Source organism: Lissotriton helveticus, chromosome 3_1 (genome assembly GCF_964261635.1).
Source record: "Lissotriton helveticus chromosome 3_1, aLisHel1.1, whole genome shotgun sequence".
NCBI classification, from domain to species: Eukaryota; Metazoa; Chordata; class Amphibia; order Caudata; family Salamandridae; genus Lissotriton; species Lissotriton helveticus.
Genome location: NC_136061.1, coordinates 2,077,219,232 through 2,077,234,799, shown reverse-complemented (window position 1 = coordinate 2,077,234,799; position 15,568 = coordinate 2,077,219,232). Strand labels below are relative to the sequence as shown.

Here is a 15,568-nt window from a genome sequence, read left to right as displayed (position 1 = left end):
CCAAGCAATTTCACGGTTTGCTGATTGAAAGCGCTGGCTACGGCGTAGAGGCGAGACCTACTGCAATGAAGGGTCGACCAAGCAATTTCACGGTTTGCTGATTGAAAGCGCTGGCTACGGCGCATGACAGATTTGCTGATTTGAGTATTGTGATGAGCGGTGTGGAGGATGTGGAGCAAAGGCAGCAAGAATAACCAAAGGCAAGTGAAGTAACGATACAAGAGGAGGGGGTGGAGAGGTAAGTGGCGAGTAAAGGTTAACCTCAACTTCAGAAACGGCAAAAGCCAGTTGTGACATCCTGACAGAAAAACCTTTTGAGTTTTTAAGAATTGTGCCATACATAAATAAACAGAAACATTACATATTAAGTAGTATGTGACAGGAACACCACAGTTATTTTTTAGCTGGTTAGTTCATAAGAAAGGCATTTTATTTTGCTAATAACTTCGGCCCTGGCCTCCCTATCCCTATAGATCACTAAATTAGATAGTAAATGGTTCAAATCACAATGCTTTTTTGGTTTTGGGTAAATGTGTACAGCAGTTTTTGAGAAATCTAGAAAAAACGGAGGTAACAGTTTTCAAACTACTTTTAACATCTGGGTTTGCACAACTCAAAATTTAAAACTGTACTAATTATTTAACTGGATGTTCACTTTGTTACATATTTTATTAGTGAATGACTTTCAGTCATGAAAAAACTGCTGTAGCCATGGAGGGGTGAAAGAGGAGTATCTGCAGACGTTGTATCCATGGTTATGCAAGTTCATAATTTTACATGAGTGGCTGCAGAGATCGCGTATTTACATTAAGTTTCATAAACTTTTTTATAACAAAAAAAATGGAAAACTGCACCGGAATGGCACTTTCATGCATTCTGCCCGACACCAACTGTGCTGAGTGGGTATTGGGGCTATTGGGCACAGGGTGTGCAGGGGCCAAAGTATATGGACTGGTATTGAAGCCACAAAATAAAGTCTATTATAAAAGAAAACGGTAATTTCCTTGAAAGCTTCAGTTGAATAGAAATTATGTCTATGCTCAAAAAACAAAAAACAATGAATCTTCTTTATTGTGGTTAGCTTGCTCCCGACGGTATGTCAGTGACTAACACATGATGTCATCAAGCTTATCACCAGCAAAACTCCACTGTATTCATCAGGCAAGGTCAAGATTTCTGATAGTACACTCAACATGTTCAGCCAGGTCATCCTAAGGGTTGAGACAAACGAATGAAGGAAAATAACAGAAGATAGGCCTTCTTGTGCCATGCTTCAAGGATTTCGAATTCCATTCCACCAGAAATCAGATTAACATCTTCACTCCTCACCTTCAGGAAGAAGCTGAAGACCCTACTTTTGAAGAAAGCTGTATTCAGAATGAATAGTTTACGTGTTTACGTGGGCGCAGCAGTGGGAACCTTCGGTTTTATTAGCATGTCTTCCTTTGTTGTTTTTTTGCAGTTTTATATAGCGTGAACTTAACCTGAAGTTAACAGAGAGCTTTACATAAGCACCAATAGCGCTACAGATGGACACATTCTTTTTTTTGCTAGGCACGGTGTGATTAGGTGATGTGCCCAGAATCACAGGATGTTGAGCGTCCCTGCCAGGACTCGACCAGGTTCCCCAGCTTCGAGGTTGACCACTCTAGCAGTTAGGCCACATTCTCTCCTTGCCATCACTTTATACCTAGCTTGTATCATAGCGCACACCAATGCTTTCAGTTGGGTCTTCGGTATATCATAACTGTATAGACTTAACAGCACATCTAGCATTGCATTACATGAAGATCAAAGGTTCACTTATCAATGTACTCACAGACCCTCCGTACAAAACTGAGAGCCGGCGAATGCCCTACTAGAGATTTTACAGGATTACAAAAGTGAATAGGACACATAAAAAAGGAGGCTACAGCTCCACTGAGAGGCACAGATGCCCTCACAAATGTTTCATACACAAAGGTCTCAGAAAGAGATGTTCCCCCAAAATTCAATGGAGGCAAATGACTGCAGTTTCTCTGACAGAAAATAGATGACCTCGGCGACAGTGCATGGAAACTAAAGGCTGCAGTACCCCTAGTAGCCCCCTAATCTTCTTAGAGATTAGAAAGGAAAGTACATAATAAGATATCTAAGTTACACATCACAACAAAAGGCTGCTGCAATAACACTTGCTTTGCACATTCATACAGTCAGTGCTCTAAATGGGCCGGTACTGCCCAGTACAGAGTACCAGCACTTTTTTATTTTGAGAGGGCGAGTACCGGCACTCCTCAAGAGCCACGTAATACTTTTAATTGGAGAGTACCGGCACTTCTCAAAAACAAGCAACTAAAGAAAACGCCTCTTGAACAAAGTTTTCTTTCCCACCCATTGGTTGTAAAGATACATTCACAGTTTTATTTTTTAACTGGAGGGGGGGGGGGGTAATTCATGGTTCAGCATTAAGATTGCAAACATACATTACGAAAACAATTTGAAGTTTCCTGTAAGTACTTCAGTTAGGGGGATTAAACAGTTACAATGCAAACATAAAAGCAAATTTGCCAAGGCAAAAGATATCATCAATACCCTTAATGTCCACATCTCTCCCGGACCACTACAACAGCATATGCAACAATGGCCCAAAGAGTGACAGGAAAGAAAAACTTCCATGTATCCACCACTTCTGATATTTTGCATTTGGGGCGGACCAACTGCTTTCTACCAGATGAGCAAATTGGGACCAGTAGGTGTAGGCATCCTTTGTGGTCTTAGGCTAGTTTAAAAAAAAATACTTTACGATTTCCACCGTCACATTACAAAGCATACTTCTTACTCACATTTCCATAGAGAGGGAAATACAGAGAGAAAGAATAATACAGAAACAACTTACTTGATTCCTAAAATGTTTAGAATAACATTTTATGGCCTTTCTGCGATCAACATGCATTAAGCAGGGTGTCTATGGTTACTGAGTTTAAATCCCGTTTTTTAATAACATAGGAGTTGAAGTATGTGCTTGACAAATATACAAATTCATTAAATGTACATCTTATATACTGGTAATTATGTACTGCTCAGGCATTATCAATTACTCACCTTGTGGAATTCCATATCGCCTCTCTATTCCAGTTGGGTTAGATGGAGTTGCACAATCCATGTTTACTTCCTTCCTCAAGCACTGGTCAATATCCACTGCACTGAAAAATGCAACCGACTGAGGCAGGTCCAACATCCCCAGTTTGTAGGCAAACATAGACCTGGAAGAAAAGCAAATTCTTACGCAAACCTTTTGTAAAGCCTCAACGGTTGTCAAACTAGTGTTTTCATAAATAGGTTTAATCTGGTTTAACAGCCATTGTAGTTGAAAGACGAATTAATGATGCCAAGAACTACTCCATACTTACTTTAAACCATGGACTCTGGTTGCTAATACAATACATACTGAAACCTTAAGTCATAGCGCAGCTATTGGGACTACCATCCGTACTTACCAATCACAGTTGCTAATTTCCGTTCTTCTAACTTTAAACATGGCTCGCGATACAACAATAAGAGTTAGTGCTTTATTCTCTACATTTAATTTAATTATATTTGAATACAGTACTTTACAATGAACTAATATTTGCTCATTTTGCTGGACTCCAAAAGAAAACGAATTATAAGCAAGAACTATTATACCAGAGGCAGGTCAATTTGAGTGACACTTGCTACGCAGATATTATGATAAATCCAAAAAGGATAAAATACTTTATTTAAAAATAATCCTATACCTTCAATAGATTTTATGCTCTCCCAAATAATACCCACAATTTAATGATAACTAATTACTATGATGTGTCTTATTTACCAATCTTGTGGGTACTTTGCACACAAATGAATTGTTTTCAATGTCATTGTTGACCATAATGTCTACTCAGTTTAGTCAAGAAATTATTTTTGATTGCACTTTACCTTGTTAAAAGGTTGGTAATCTGCAGCGCTAATGCAGCTCTGTACCGATCTTCACACTTAACAAGATAGCGCACCTCGTCATGAATGCTAATACAGAACCGACCATCGATGTCAAATTCTTCAAACAACCACTTCATGGAGACCAACATGAGGTGCAGGTAATCCACTGCGGAACTCTGTACCACCCAGTTCACCCTACTTGTTATAAACTGGGAAAAAACAAAAGGAAAAGGTAAGGTTTCCACAGCAAGCAATTTCAGTGGCTTCCGTAAAATAACAACATTTTGCCTTTTGTCTGAGGTTATAAATTGTGGAGCACTCTAAAATAAGCAGAATTAGGACAATGCAAAAATGATATAATAGGTAGTCCTTAATTTCAAATGCTTCTTTTTATTTCAAATTCAAATTCTTTCCATAATTTATATTATTAGCCAACGTGTTTTATCAAATTTCATGGACCTTCTTCATAACTGAAACAAATCAGTTTCTAAATGAAGAAAACATTTTGCAAATAAACACACAAAAATATATGAAGTACCAAACATATACTTGTGACTTGGCTGCACTTTGGGTATATGCATTTATATAAAGTTTTATATATGCATGTCTTGCACAATTTACTCTTTATATTTACATTGTTTCACAAGTATATGTTGGAGTCTCTGCACATCAGCTCTTTAAGCTCTTAACCTTTTCGTCATTGCCATCATTTAAGCGCATCAATGCAAGTGAACTGTAGGCATTGTCAATACAACCATCCTACACCACCGGTCAAATTGGTGCTAAGGACATGTGCGGCCTCTCTTCCTAAAGTATTGAAACCCTTCCACGTTGGCCAAATCCAAATGATCACTCTGCCAGCGTTATTTTCTCCACCTCGCCCCTCAAAGAAGAAGAGACTCCATTGCCTTGATCTTAAGAGAATCTTAAGTTTTTATATTGGAAGATTTTTTTTAAGGTAATACCTGCTTATGGTAAGATAACTAGTGTCACTTTTATGTACACAACACTGTTGTTTTTAGTTACTTTGGTATTTACTTAGAAATAATTCCGAATTTTTGTTGACTGCTGCTTCACATAAACAGGTTTTAATGGTATGTTGGGTCTAATACTACTGTTTGTAGAATGTGTATTTCTGCATAAGCGAATTTGAGAACAGTGTAATCCGCTGAATGATTTTTAAAGTATGTATCTTGTTCTATTTAATTTAGTACATTATATAATGGTTGTGCTTAACCTTTTTGGCAACTAGATGACACTGTAAACTTCACTATGACGGTGCCCTGTCAGTGTCGTACTGTCAGCTCGGAGGTTGACAGGACCTGACAACAAAATAGTGGATGCACAACATGTATACAGTTTATATACAGTAATGTTTACTTTAAACAAAATAGGCTTCAGAATCTATGTTTTTTTAAACATGAATTGTGTGACTAAACCATACTTTTTGTGAAAAGACACGAAAAGTAAATTTTGACCTCTGTTCCGAAAAAAAAATTACGCCGTTATTTGTTGGGGACATATGGGGTATTTTCTGTACAGCTGAAAGAGTAATTTAATTATGTGCATTGTTAGTTTTATCCATGTTTTTGCTTGATACTTCTTTTTTTAAATACAAAATAAGAAATTTCAATATGCTTGGTTAGCAAACACATATAATAAATGATATACATATAGATTAATATTATGTTGTGGTTAAAGCTATGTGTGGTAACGCATGTGTTATAAAATACCACAATGCAAAGATATGTGTTGTATAGACTGATTTTCAGAATGGAAGCGCCATAATATGGCTGAACGAGATAGGTTGTGTGCAGTTTTCCTTTCCAATAGCATCTACTTCAGTAATTACACCTATATTCCTAATTTGGTTATTAGTGTGGCTAATTCTAAAATGTGCCTTCTGAACTAGGAAATACCATTTAAAATAAAAGCTCACTCCTCACCATTAATAGCTAAAGTTTTTCAACCGATATTTAGACATCTGTTTTTAAAGTGTTCAGTTGCCCAGTGATCAGACTCTGTAATATTTACTTACGTATCAAAAGGTTTTATTAGACATGGGAACCTGCTATCCCTGTATAAAAGTCTTCACTAATTTCCTTATTGCATGTGACTTATAAAATTTCTAGTAAACTGTAATAACAAATGATGTAGCTCCAGGTTATTAGAGACAAGTTGAAACGCATAATGCCTGCTGCCAACAGCCAAGGTGAAAGGCAGGTCATGGAGAACAATTACATCTGCAGTTTAAACAAAGCAGCAAAAATCAGAAACTGGCCTTTCATTCTTCTGATCTTTTTTATTTCTCAAAAGAACAGTGATAAGCAGAAGGAAGATATTTTCTGTTATATCTTTGTTTTGCGCACTAAAAATAATTTTAGGAAAAATAGAATATCTCTGTATTTAGCTACACATTGTGAGCCCCATCTCTTTTTTTAATCTGACTTACATTAATCTGAATGCACAAGTTACTTACCTTTGGTAACGATTATCTGTAAGAAACATTAGTAGTGGTGGATTCCTTACCTTAGAATTACCCCCAGGTGTCAGACTGGATCCGGAACGTTTTTCGTCAGCAGTACCCCTGCGCATCGGTAGGCATCGTCGTGCGGCCCCGCGTGCAGCGTTGGTGTCGTTTGTGCCGTGATGACATCATCAGAGCTACTTTGACGTGCCCACACGCGCTGACGTCAGTTCTGTACACGACTTTCCGCGCCAGGAACGCAGAGCCATGCAAGATACTGACCACTGCTGCCATGATACTAGGGCCCTGAAAGAGATACCTTAACCCTAGAAATCAGTTTGCAGAACGGAGAGGATGGGTGGGGCGGTAAGGAATCTATCACTACTAATGTTTCTTACAGATATATTGTTACCGAAGGTAAGTAACTTGTGCATCTGAAAGAAACACGCAGTGATAGATTCCTTACCTTAGAATAGATAACCCAGCAATACCAACCCCGGTGGTGGGTCTGCGAACCAAGATCACACTAGAAAGTCCTGGAGAACAGAACGGCCAAAGAAGCCGTCTCTCCAGACTTGGTTTTTCAGGCAGTAGTGCTTGGTAAACGTGTGCAGTGAGGCTCATATAGCTGCCTGACAAATGTCCTGCAAAGGAACGCAGCGTCCCAGAGCAGTAGTGGCCGCCGGCACCCTGGTAGAATGGGCGCTCAACCCCACCGAGGCTTCTTTTTAGCCAAGGAGTAGCAAACCTCTATGCACAGAACGACCCACCAAGAGAGATGGTCCAATTGTGCACAGCCTGACCCTTCGTGGCGCCCACGTAGCCAACAAAGAGCTGGTCATGCACCCGGAATTGTTGTGTGCGACTCAGATAGAAGGAGAGCGTACATTTTGGGTCCAGGTGGTCTTCCTCTTTAGAGGGATGCGGAGTCGGAAAGAAGGTGGACAAAGTGATGGTCTTCCCGATGTGAAAGGCGGTGACAACCTTTGGCAGAAAGGAAGGACGAGTCCTCAGAACAACTTTGTCCGGATGGACAGAGAGAAAAGGAGGTTTAGAAGAAAGAGCCTGGAGCTCACTCACTCTTCTGGCAGAGGTGTTGGAAACCAGGAAAGCAGTCTTTAGAGTCAGAAGATGAAGAGGGCAATTATGGAGTGGCTCAAAGGGAGCGCTCATCAGAAAGGTAAGAACTAGATTCAAGTCCCACTGAGGCATCACGCAAGGAACAGGAGGAAACATGTGCGTGATGCCTTTCAAGAATCTATTTACAACAAGAGACTTGAAAAGGGAAGGCTGATCTGGAAGCCTTAGAAAGGCGGAAATGGCAGAGAGATAGCCCTTGATAGTGCCCAAAGCAGAGCCCTGCTGGGCCAAAGAAAGAAGAAAGAGCAGGACCTCTGAAACAGGGGCAGAAAGGGGATCCACAGCCTTTGCTGTGCACCATGCCACAAACATATACCGTTTTTGTGGAGGGACGCCTGGCTGCCAGAATAACATTACAGACTTCGGAAGGCAGTTTGAAAGACGTCAACTGCCGCCGCTCAATCTCCACGCAAGGAGGTGGAGACTGGACAGGTTCGGGTGGAGGACCATACCCTGCTGCTGCGACAGAAGATCCTCCCGAAGAGGCAGACGGATCGGGGGATCGATGCTCATAATGAGTAGCTCGGGATACCATTCTCTTCGAGCCCAGTCCGGAGCCACAAGGATGACTTGGGCCCGGTCGCGCCTGATCTTCTTCAGCACTCTGGGCAGAAGAGGTATAGGCGGAAAGGCGTACAACAGACCGCAACTCCATTCGCGACGAAAAGCGTGGCCGAGCGAGTGCCGCCTTGGAAATTCCAAAGCGCAGAACTGATGACATTGTGCGTTCTCTTCGGTGGCGAACAGATCTAACCAAGGCTCTCCCCACTGCTGAAAGAGACCTTGCGCCACGTCAGAGTTCAGACGCCATTCGTGATCCAACATGCACCGAATGCTTAGTTTGTCCACCCTGGCGTTCAGAGATCCTGCCAGGTGTTGAACCACCAGGGACATGCCCTGATGTTCCAGCCAAGCCCAGAGACGCACAGCCTCTTGGCATAGGATCCACGACCCCACCCGCCCTGTTTGTTGCAGTACCAAATGGCGGTGGTGTTGTCCGTGAACACCTGCACTACACTTCCCCGGACCGAGGGAAGGAATACCTTCAGTGCCAGTCGGATCGCCCGAAACTCCAACAAGTTGATGTGGAGCTGGGACTCTGATCTCCGCCTCTTCCATGTGGCCGTCTCATCCCAGAAGGGACGCGTCTGTCACAACTGTATGCTCAGGTTGGGGAAGGGAGAGGGATCTGCCATTGACCCAATCGCGATTTGTGAGCCACCACTGCAATTGCCGTGCAGTGCCCTCCGAGGTCTGGACATGATCGGGCAGGTTGCCCTGATGTTGAGCCCACTGGAACTTCAGGTCCCACTGCAGAGCCCGCATATGCCATCTGGCATGATCCACAAGCAGGATGCAGGAGGCCATCAAGTCAAGCAGCGGAAGGGTCATCCTGACTGAAACCCGGGACAGAGGCCGAAAGATTGGAATCATAGCTTGAATGTCCCGGACTCGCTGTTCGGGAGGATAAACGCGAAACTGCACCGAGTCCAGAACCGCTCAGATAAAAGGAGGTTCTGCGAGGGAATCAGATGCGACTTCGGCACGTTGATGGAGAACCCCAGCAAATGCAGGAGGTCGGCCGTCGTCTGGAGGTGGGAGACAACTGACTGGGGCGAGCCTGCCTTCAACAACTTGAAAGCTTTTCGCCATTCTAACATCTCTTAGCATGTGCATGACAAACAACTAGAACCAGGATATATGCCAGCACCCTCAGCTTAGCAAACTGCACAAGTCTCATCTTTGGTTTGACGGCTGTGCCATTGGAGTCAATGGATCTCCTTTTTCCTGGCACTCTTCCTTCCTTCTTATAGCACTATTTCTTAAACGCCCTCAGGGTTTTTAATCCTCACTTTTTTGCACTATCTGGAATAAGGCACGTCACGAAGCACTGCTTCAATATTATTATTTTTCACTTTTACACTAGCCTAAAGCGGTTTTAATTCTTCTGTTTACTGAAATCTCTTGCTCCAATATTTAAATTTATTTCGTTTTTTCATGTAACCAACAGCCTTGAGAAAGCCCTGGCTTTACTCGCCATACAGGACGAAACACGTGTCGGCTGTTCTCTTTGCTCTTCTTAAAACAACATCTTCAAAAGGAAAAATAAAAAAGAAACAATAAAAAAACAATAGAAAATATGAATGAGTGAAAATAGATGGAATAAAGTGAAAAGCACAAATAAAAAGAACTACTTTCACTCTCAGCATTTTCATAAAGTGCTATTTCCATGAAGAAAACATACCCATTGATGGGGTGAATACAATATTTTGATAGGAGGATCACATGCTCACATCTTTTCTGCTTACTTGTTTCTCTTGAGGCTGGGGAGGTCCAGAGCCTTCAGCAACAATCCTTGGAGACATTAAGGGATTCATACAGACTCAGGATTCCTGAATCCTCTTCCTCGCTTTTTGTAGCTGTATGTGCTTTCTAACAGCAGATGTTGAAATAAACATTCGTGTTCATGAAATATTTGAAAGTCTAACTGATTAGAGGGTGTAGCCTATCATATGTCATAATCTTCATATTAGTAGTCAAAGGCTACGTTGAATATTTCATTTAAATACACTATCCGCACGCCTGGGTGCAAAGTATACAAAAGCCAAAGGATTCAACTCAAAGTGATCTGCCTCTGTTTAAGTCTCGTAAAGGTTTATTGGGTCATGCAGACTGATGAAACCCATTGTCAGCTCCTGGTTGGGATGAAAGTAGCCAGTGCGTTTGTCCGGTGTGCTTTCAGTACAGTACAGAGATTTTGGAAACTAGGTTCTGTAGTTGTTGAATTTGTAGTGCCAATTGTTTTGAATACTTCATTACAGTAGTCCAGGTGAGCCAAGGAGCTCATCAGTTCCACATGGGAGTATCTTTCAGAGAAGGGATAGCTATATATTTACCTGTGATAATAGCTTTGATTTGGAGTGAGGGCGACATGGCAAAGTACAAAAATACTCCTAAAACTCCTGCATTTGATGTGGTGAATGAAACATATATATTTAGGTATGAAGAGGAAATCCTTTGAGGTAAAATGTATACATCCTAAGCATATAATTTCTAATTTAGTACTGTAATTTGTCTCAAAAAGACTACAATGTTTCACTGCTCAAAAATGCAACAGCACCTACATACATATGCCTAATAAGTACCTCAATATTTCAAATTCAATAAATGTTTAGGGTTTACGACTGATAATGTAATGTGATACATCCACAAATGTACTTTTAACTTCCATTAAATGATGGACGAAAGACAAACTGCACATTGCAGGGGCATATAAATGGCCATCAGATGCAGATAATATCTCTTAAAGGTGACCTGAAAGAAGACTTACTGAGATGGGTGAAAAATATATATAAGATATTGGTACTACCTCCAATTTGAGAATAGCCCTTATGAGGAAAATCAAATCTTACAAAATTTGCAGATTTTGGGGGGAAAAAAATATACAAGGCTATGGTTGGTATCCGACTTTTGTCCGTTAAGAACTTTGCACCTGCTTGACGTATGTGTACAAAACCCTGCAGACCTGTAGCCCCGGTTTCATTTTGGAAGGTTTGAAGTTTCACGGTGTTTGGTCAACGGGCTGCAAAGAAAATGCATTTTCCCTAGATTTTTGTATTTCACATAGCGCAAAAACATACTACTTGATTTCAATGAAATTTTACAGTTTTAAATATTAGGGAGCACAGATTATTTTGTGGGGGTATCACAAGTAAAGTATTTTTCAAATTATAAGGGTTGATAAGGTTTTTCAACTTAGTGGTATCTTGGAGCACAATGCTACTAAAATTAGCATGGAAGTCCAAAAAATAAACTAGGCTTCATATGTAACAACTGAAAGACCCATTTACGGTCACATCTTAATGGACAAATACATAAAGAAAAAAAGTACCTCTTAATCTACATAAGTTTTCTTTGCATGCTCTCTGGCTCACAAAATAAAAGTGGCCAAACGCGCCAAACAAAAAACATTTTTCTTAGGTACTCCAGTGAGCCACACAAACTACTATTTGGAGGATATTATGATTGGCCACTAGGAAAAAAACAATCATCTCAATTTTTATAACAATACCAATGATTGGCTTTCATTCATTTTGGCTTTCATATGTAGCACAATTATACTAAAAGACGCAAGGTCGCAAGGAAGCCCGAAATATATCCTAGACTGCATATGTAAACCTTCAGATTTACTACATGAACAACTGAAAGACATATAGAATACATCTTCATCTACATAGGTTCTCTTTGCATGCTCTCTGGCTTACAAAATAAAAGTAGTCCAACAAGCCAAACAAAAAACATCTTTCTTATGCACCCCTGTGCAACAAAATGAAAAATGTCCCTAGTAGTGAGCGACACACAGTACTATTTGGAGGATATAATAATTGGCCTTTGGGCTTCATATGCAGCACATTCCTACTAAAAGTAGCAAGAAAGCCCCAAAACTAAACTAGACTGCATATGTAATGATTCAAAATTACTACATGAACAACTAAAACACACATTTATGGTCACATGATTATGCAAACCAATAAGCAAATACAACAGATAAAAATAAAGAAATCACATTAAATCTTATTGCTACTCTGTAGTTATAGGTAGTATTCCTAAAGGTAGGGATTCCTAGAATATTAGCTCCATAATAACTTCCTACCCGTTTGACGAATCGCTACAAATTGTTCCAGGACAATAGCATTTTCTACATTTTCCGATGATGTTAAGGTTTGTGGTGTATCATTAAGGAAGAGCAAAGATAAAAGGGGGTCCCAAAACGTGTTTTTCCACCAATGTATGTTTCATAGACTATTGTATGTGACGTAGCGTGAAAACGGATGAATTATACATTATGGTGCACATATCATGCTTTTTGGGTACTTCAGCGAAGTAGGCTAAGTATTTTTCAAGTTGTAAGGCATTTAAGCTTAGTGATATCTGTCAGTGTGGTACTGTCGCAGAATTTCAAAAAGGTTTGTGAACCTACAGCAGCACATGGCTGTAATTTGTTTTATTAAATAAATAAAAAATATAAATACATTTTCCAACCAATTACCACTTTAATAATGTGGTAATAGGTAGGTACCTACTACTTACCTATGTATAAGGCCCTAACACTGAACACAGCCAAAGTGTAGTAAAAAGCAATATGGCTGCCTTTCCATTCTCTAAAAACAGCCATCACCCAATTATATAGTGGCTTGTCATCGGCATACTGTAAAGTTATCAAGCTATACCATGGCCCAGAATATTAATAAGGTGTAGTTGTATTATTGGATTGCGGTACCCTTGCATTACTCATGGAAAAAAAAACTAGACTGCATATGTAATGCTTCAAAATTACTATATCAACAACTATAGACACATTACATGGGCAATACAGAACTTAAGTCAGATTTATAAATACAAGGCCACCATGCGTGGCCCTACGTTGATTGGTAAATCAGGAGAAACGTAAGGCAGCGCAACTCGCATTACTCTGCACACCATAACCTACATTGCTGCTAAATTTCACATACATCTGTATGCCACATCTTTGTAGCCACTCCGCCATACGCCACTCCACTCTACATCTCTCTACTGTACAAGACTCCACTCTATGCTATTCCACTCTATGCAACGCCACTGTACACATTCCAATTTACATCACTCCACTGTATACCACTGCACTATACGCTATTCCACTCATCACCATTCTACTGTATACCATTCCACTCTACAACACTCCACTGTATGCTATTCCACTGTATGCCACTCCACTCTACAACCCTCCAGGGTATGGAATTCCACTCTACACCACTTTATTCTACACTATTTGATTGGACCCCACACCACTGTACACCACTCCATTCTACAAGTCACTCCAATATACTCTGATACACTCTACGCCACACCACTGTACAACACTCCGTTCTATAACACTCCGTTCTATGCCACTCCGCTCTATGCCACTCCACTCTACGTAATTCCACTGTACAGAATTCCACTCTACACCACTCCACTCTATACTATTCCACTAAATGCCACTCCACTGTATGCTACTCCACTCTACGCCACTCCAGTGTATGCCTCTTCATTCTACCCCACTGCATTCAATGCTATTTCATTGGATCCCACTCTACTGTAGGCTATTACACCAGTAGCAGCTGGTGTAAGGGAAATATGGCGTGGCAGGAACAGCGCAGGCAGCATGGGGAGCGCAGGGGAGTGGGGGCAACAAGAGGGGGCTGAAATTTCTTTTAAAAAACGTAGCTGCCGGTCTTCTGCTCGCTGTGATGCTCCCCGGCCTGCTCCTCTGTCAACAATCCCGACGCTGCTCTCACCATGAGAGAAGCGTAGTGATTGGGCGGAGCGCTCTGGTTTAGTGCTCCATCGGGACATGGGAGCCTGTGCCAGCTGATCTCTTCACCCGACAACACAGGTACGTTCTAGAGATGTCAGTGCACATGACGGTTTGGTCGGCCTCAAGCAGCGGGCCAAACCATCATGTACACTGACAGCAGAGCGCACCACTCCTCCTCGCCCTGCTGCAGTGCTGTGGCCCCGCCCTAGACAGCCACAGGACAAAAAATAAATTGATCTGCACTTAGATCATTTTATTTTTTGTTTGCCTCTGCGGGCAGTGGGGCAACCCTCCTCCGCCATAGCGGAGGAGCCACCTCTGTCCTCGACTCTGTGCTACACCACTTCAATTATTTTATTTATTTATTTATTTGAAGAGTTTTATATAGCGCTGGCTAGACCCGGAGGTATCAGAGCGCTTTACATGAGGACAAGTGAGTTACAAGTTACATGAGGACAAGTGCGATACAAGTTACATCAGTTACAGGGTTACACAGTACAGCGACATATAAAAGACATTGTTACGCGTTCGGAGGGAGGGAGAGGAAGGGAGACACAGCAGGGAGACGTGGAGAACAGTGCCCAATGCACAATGATATGTCTGGCAAAAACCAGGGCCTAGTATTTGGCACCAGGGACGCCTTAGGAATCTTTTAAGAGACAGGCCATAATCTTCATGCTAGGTCAATACTGCCAGCATTATGATTACATGACTGACTGGACGGACATGAAAGACAGTCTAGTAAGAATGGTGGGCTGTGACGGAGGGCTGATGAGACAGAAACATTCACATTCTGCTGCAGTGCGCCTAGAATTCCTTTGAGATACAATCCCTAAGTATAACTTCTAGCTAAAATATATTCACATATAGAATGAGGTGAATGGGGCGGTTCAGACACTAGGGTGAAAACACAATTGGTGACAATGCTATAGAACACTTGTTTGTTTCCCTCAAGCAGTAAAAAGGACCCAAGGCCATCCATCAGGCAGGCACAAGGGTACAGGACACGAGCTGTACAAGTGCTCCAGCACTCCTAATGATAGGATGAGTGTCCCACACCGTTAAAGAAAAGGTTCTCGGATAAAGAAGTTCGATTTTCTATGGGGCTTCCTTTAAGAGTAGCCAGTTGTCTAAATGTCTTTCTTAAAAGCCTGATGCAACTGATACTAATCATCATAATTATTTTTTTAAATAGCACCGTCTACATAATTTTTCTTTATCTAGCACTGTGTTTAACACTAGTTTTTATTACTCAACCTAATGGGACAGCATAAATCAACCTCTAATGGACGGAAGGAAAAGTCAACTACATGAGGTCCGAACTTGTGGCCTAAATCTTGCACAGAGATCTAGGTAGAAAGTGCTAATGGTCTAGCTGAAATATTGCCAATGGCAACGTTGAATTCTTTCTTAAACAACTTTTATACTACGTTAGCTAGGACTACGTTAGCTAGGACTGCGTTCAGGTTCTTTAACAACAACCCTGGATAATTCGTGCAACTGCTGTACCCCGCAAAAAGCCGTATCGGGGCAAGTGATTGGTTATCAAACACTGCTGTAGCTGCACAGACCTGATAAGCCACCATGATTCTTTCTGTTGATCTGACTGGTGTTATAAACCCGAAAAGTAGCACACTATGTGTTAATGTGATAAACGCTACTACTTTGCAACAGGCTGCATTTGTGTG

The 15,568-nt window shown here is 41.2% G+C and overlaps 1 protein-coding gene across 6 annotated transcripts in view; it reads right to left on the bottom strand.

The window, feature by feature from the left end:
- The window catches only part of POLG (DNA polymerase gamma, catalytic subunit), a 575,771-nt gene that overhangs the window by 45,527 nt on the left and 514,676 nt on the right, over positions 1 to 15,568 (bottom strand). For 5 of the 6 annotated variants that reach the window (XM_078683205.1, XM_078683206.1, XM_078683203.1 and 2 more), the window contains exons 21-22: positions 3,937 to 4,145; positions 3,082 to 3,242 (exon numbers count right to left, since the gene is read on the bottom strand). In XM_078683205.1, the coding sequence (XP_078539331.1) occupies positions 3,082 to 3,242; positions 3,937 to 4,145 (370 nt within the window). Of the gene's footprint in view, positions 1 to 3,073; positions 3,243 to 3,936; positions 4,146 to 15,568 lie in introns of those variants that run through there. The other variant, XM_078683207.1, reaches the window with a different exon arrangement.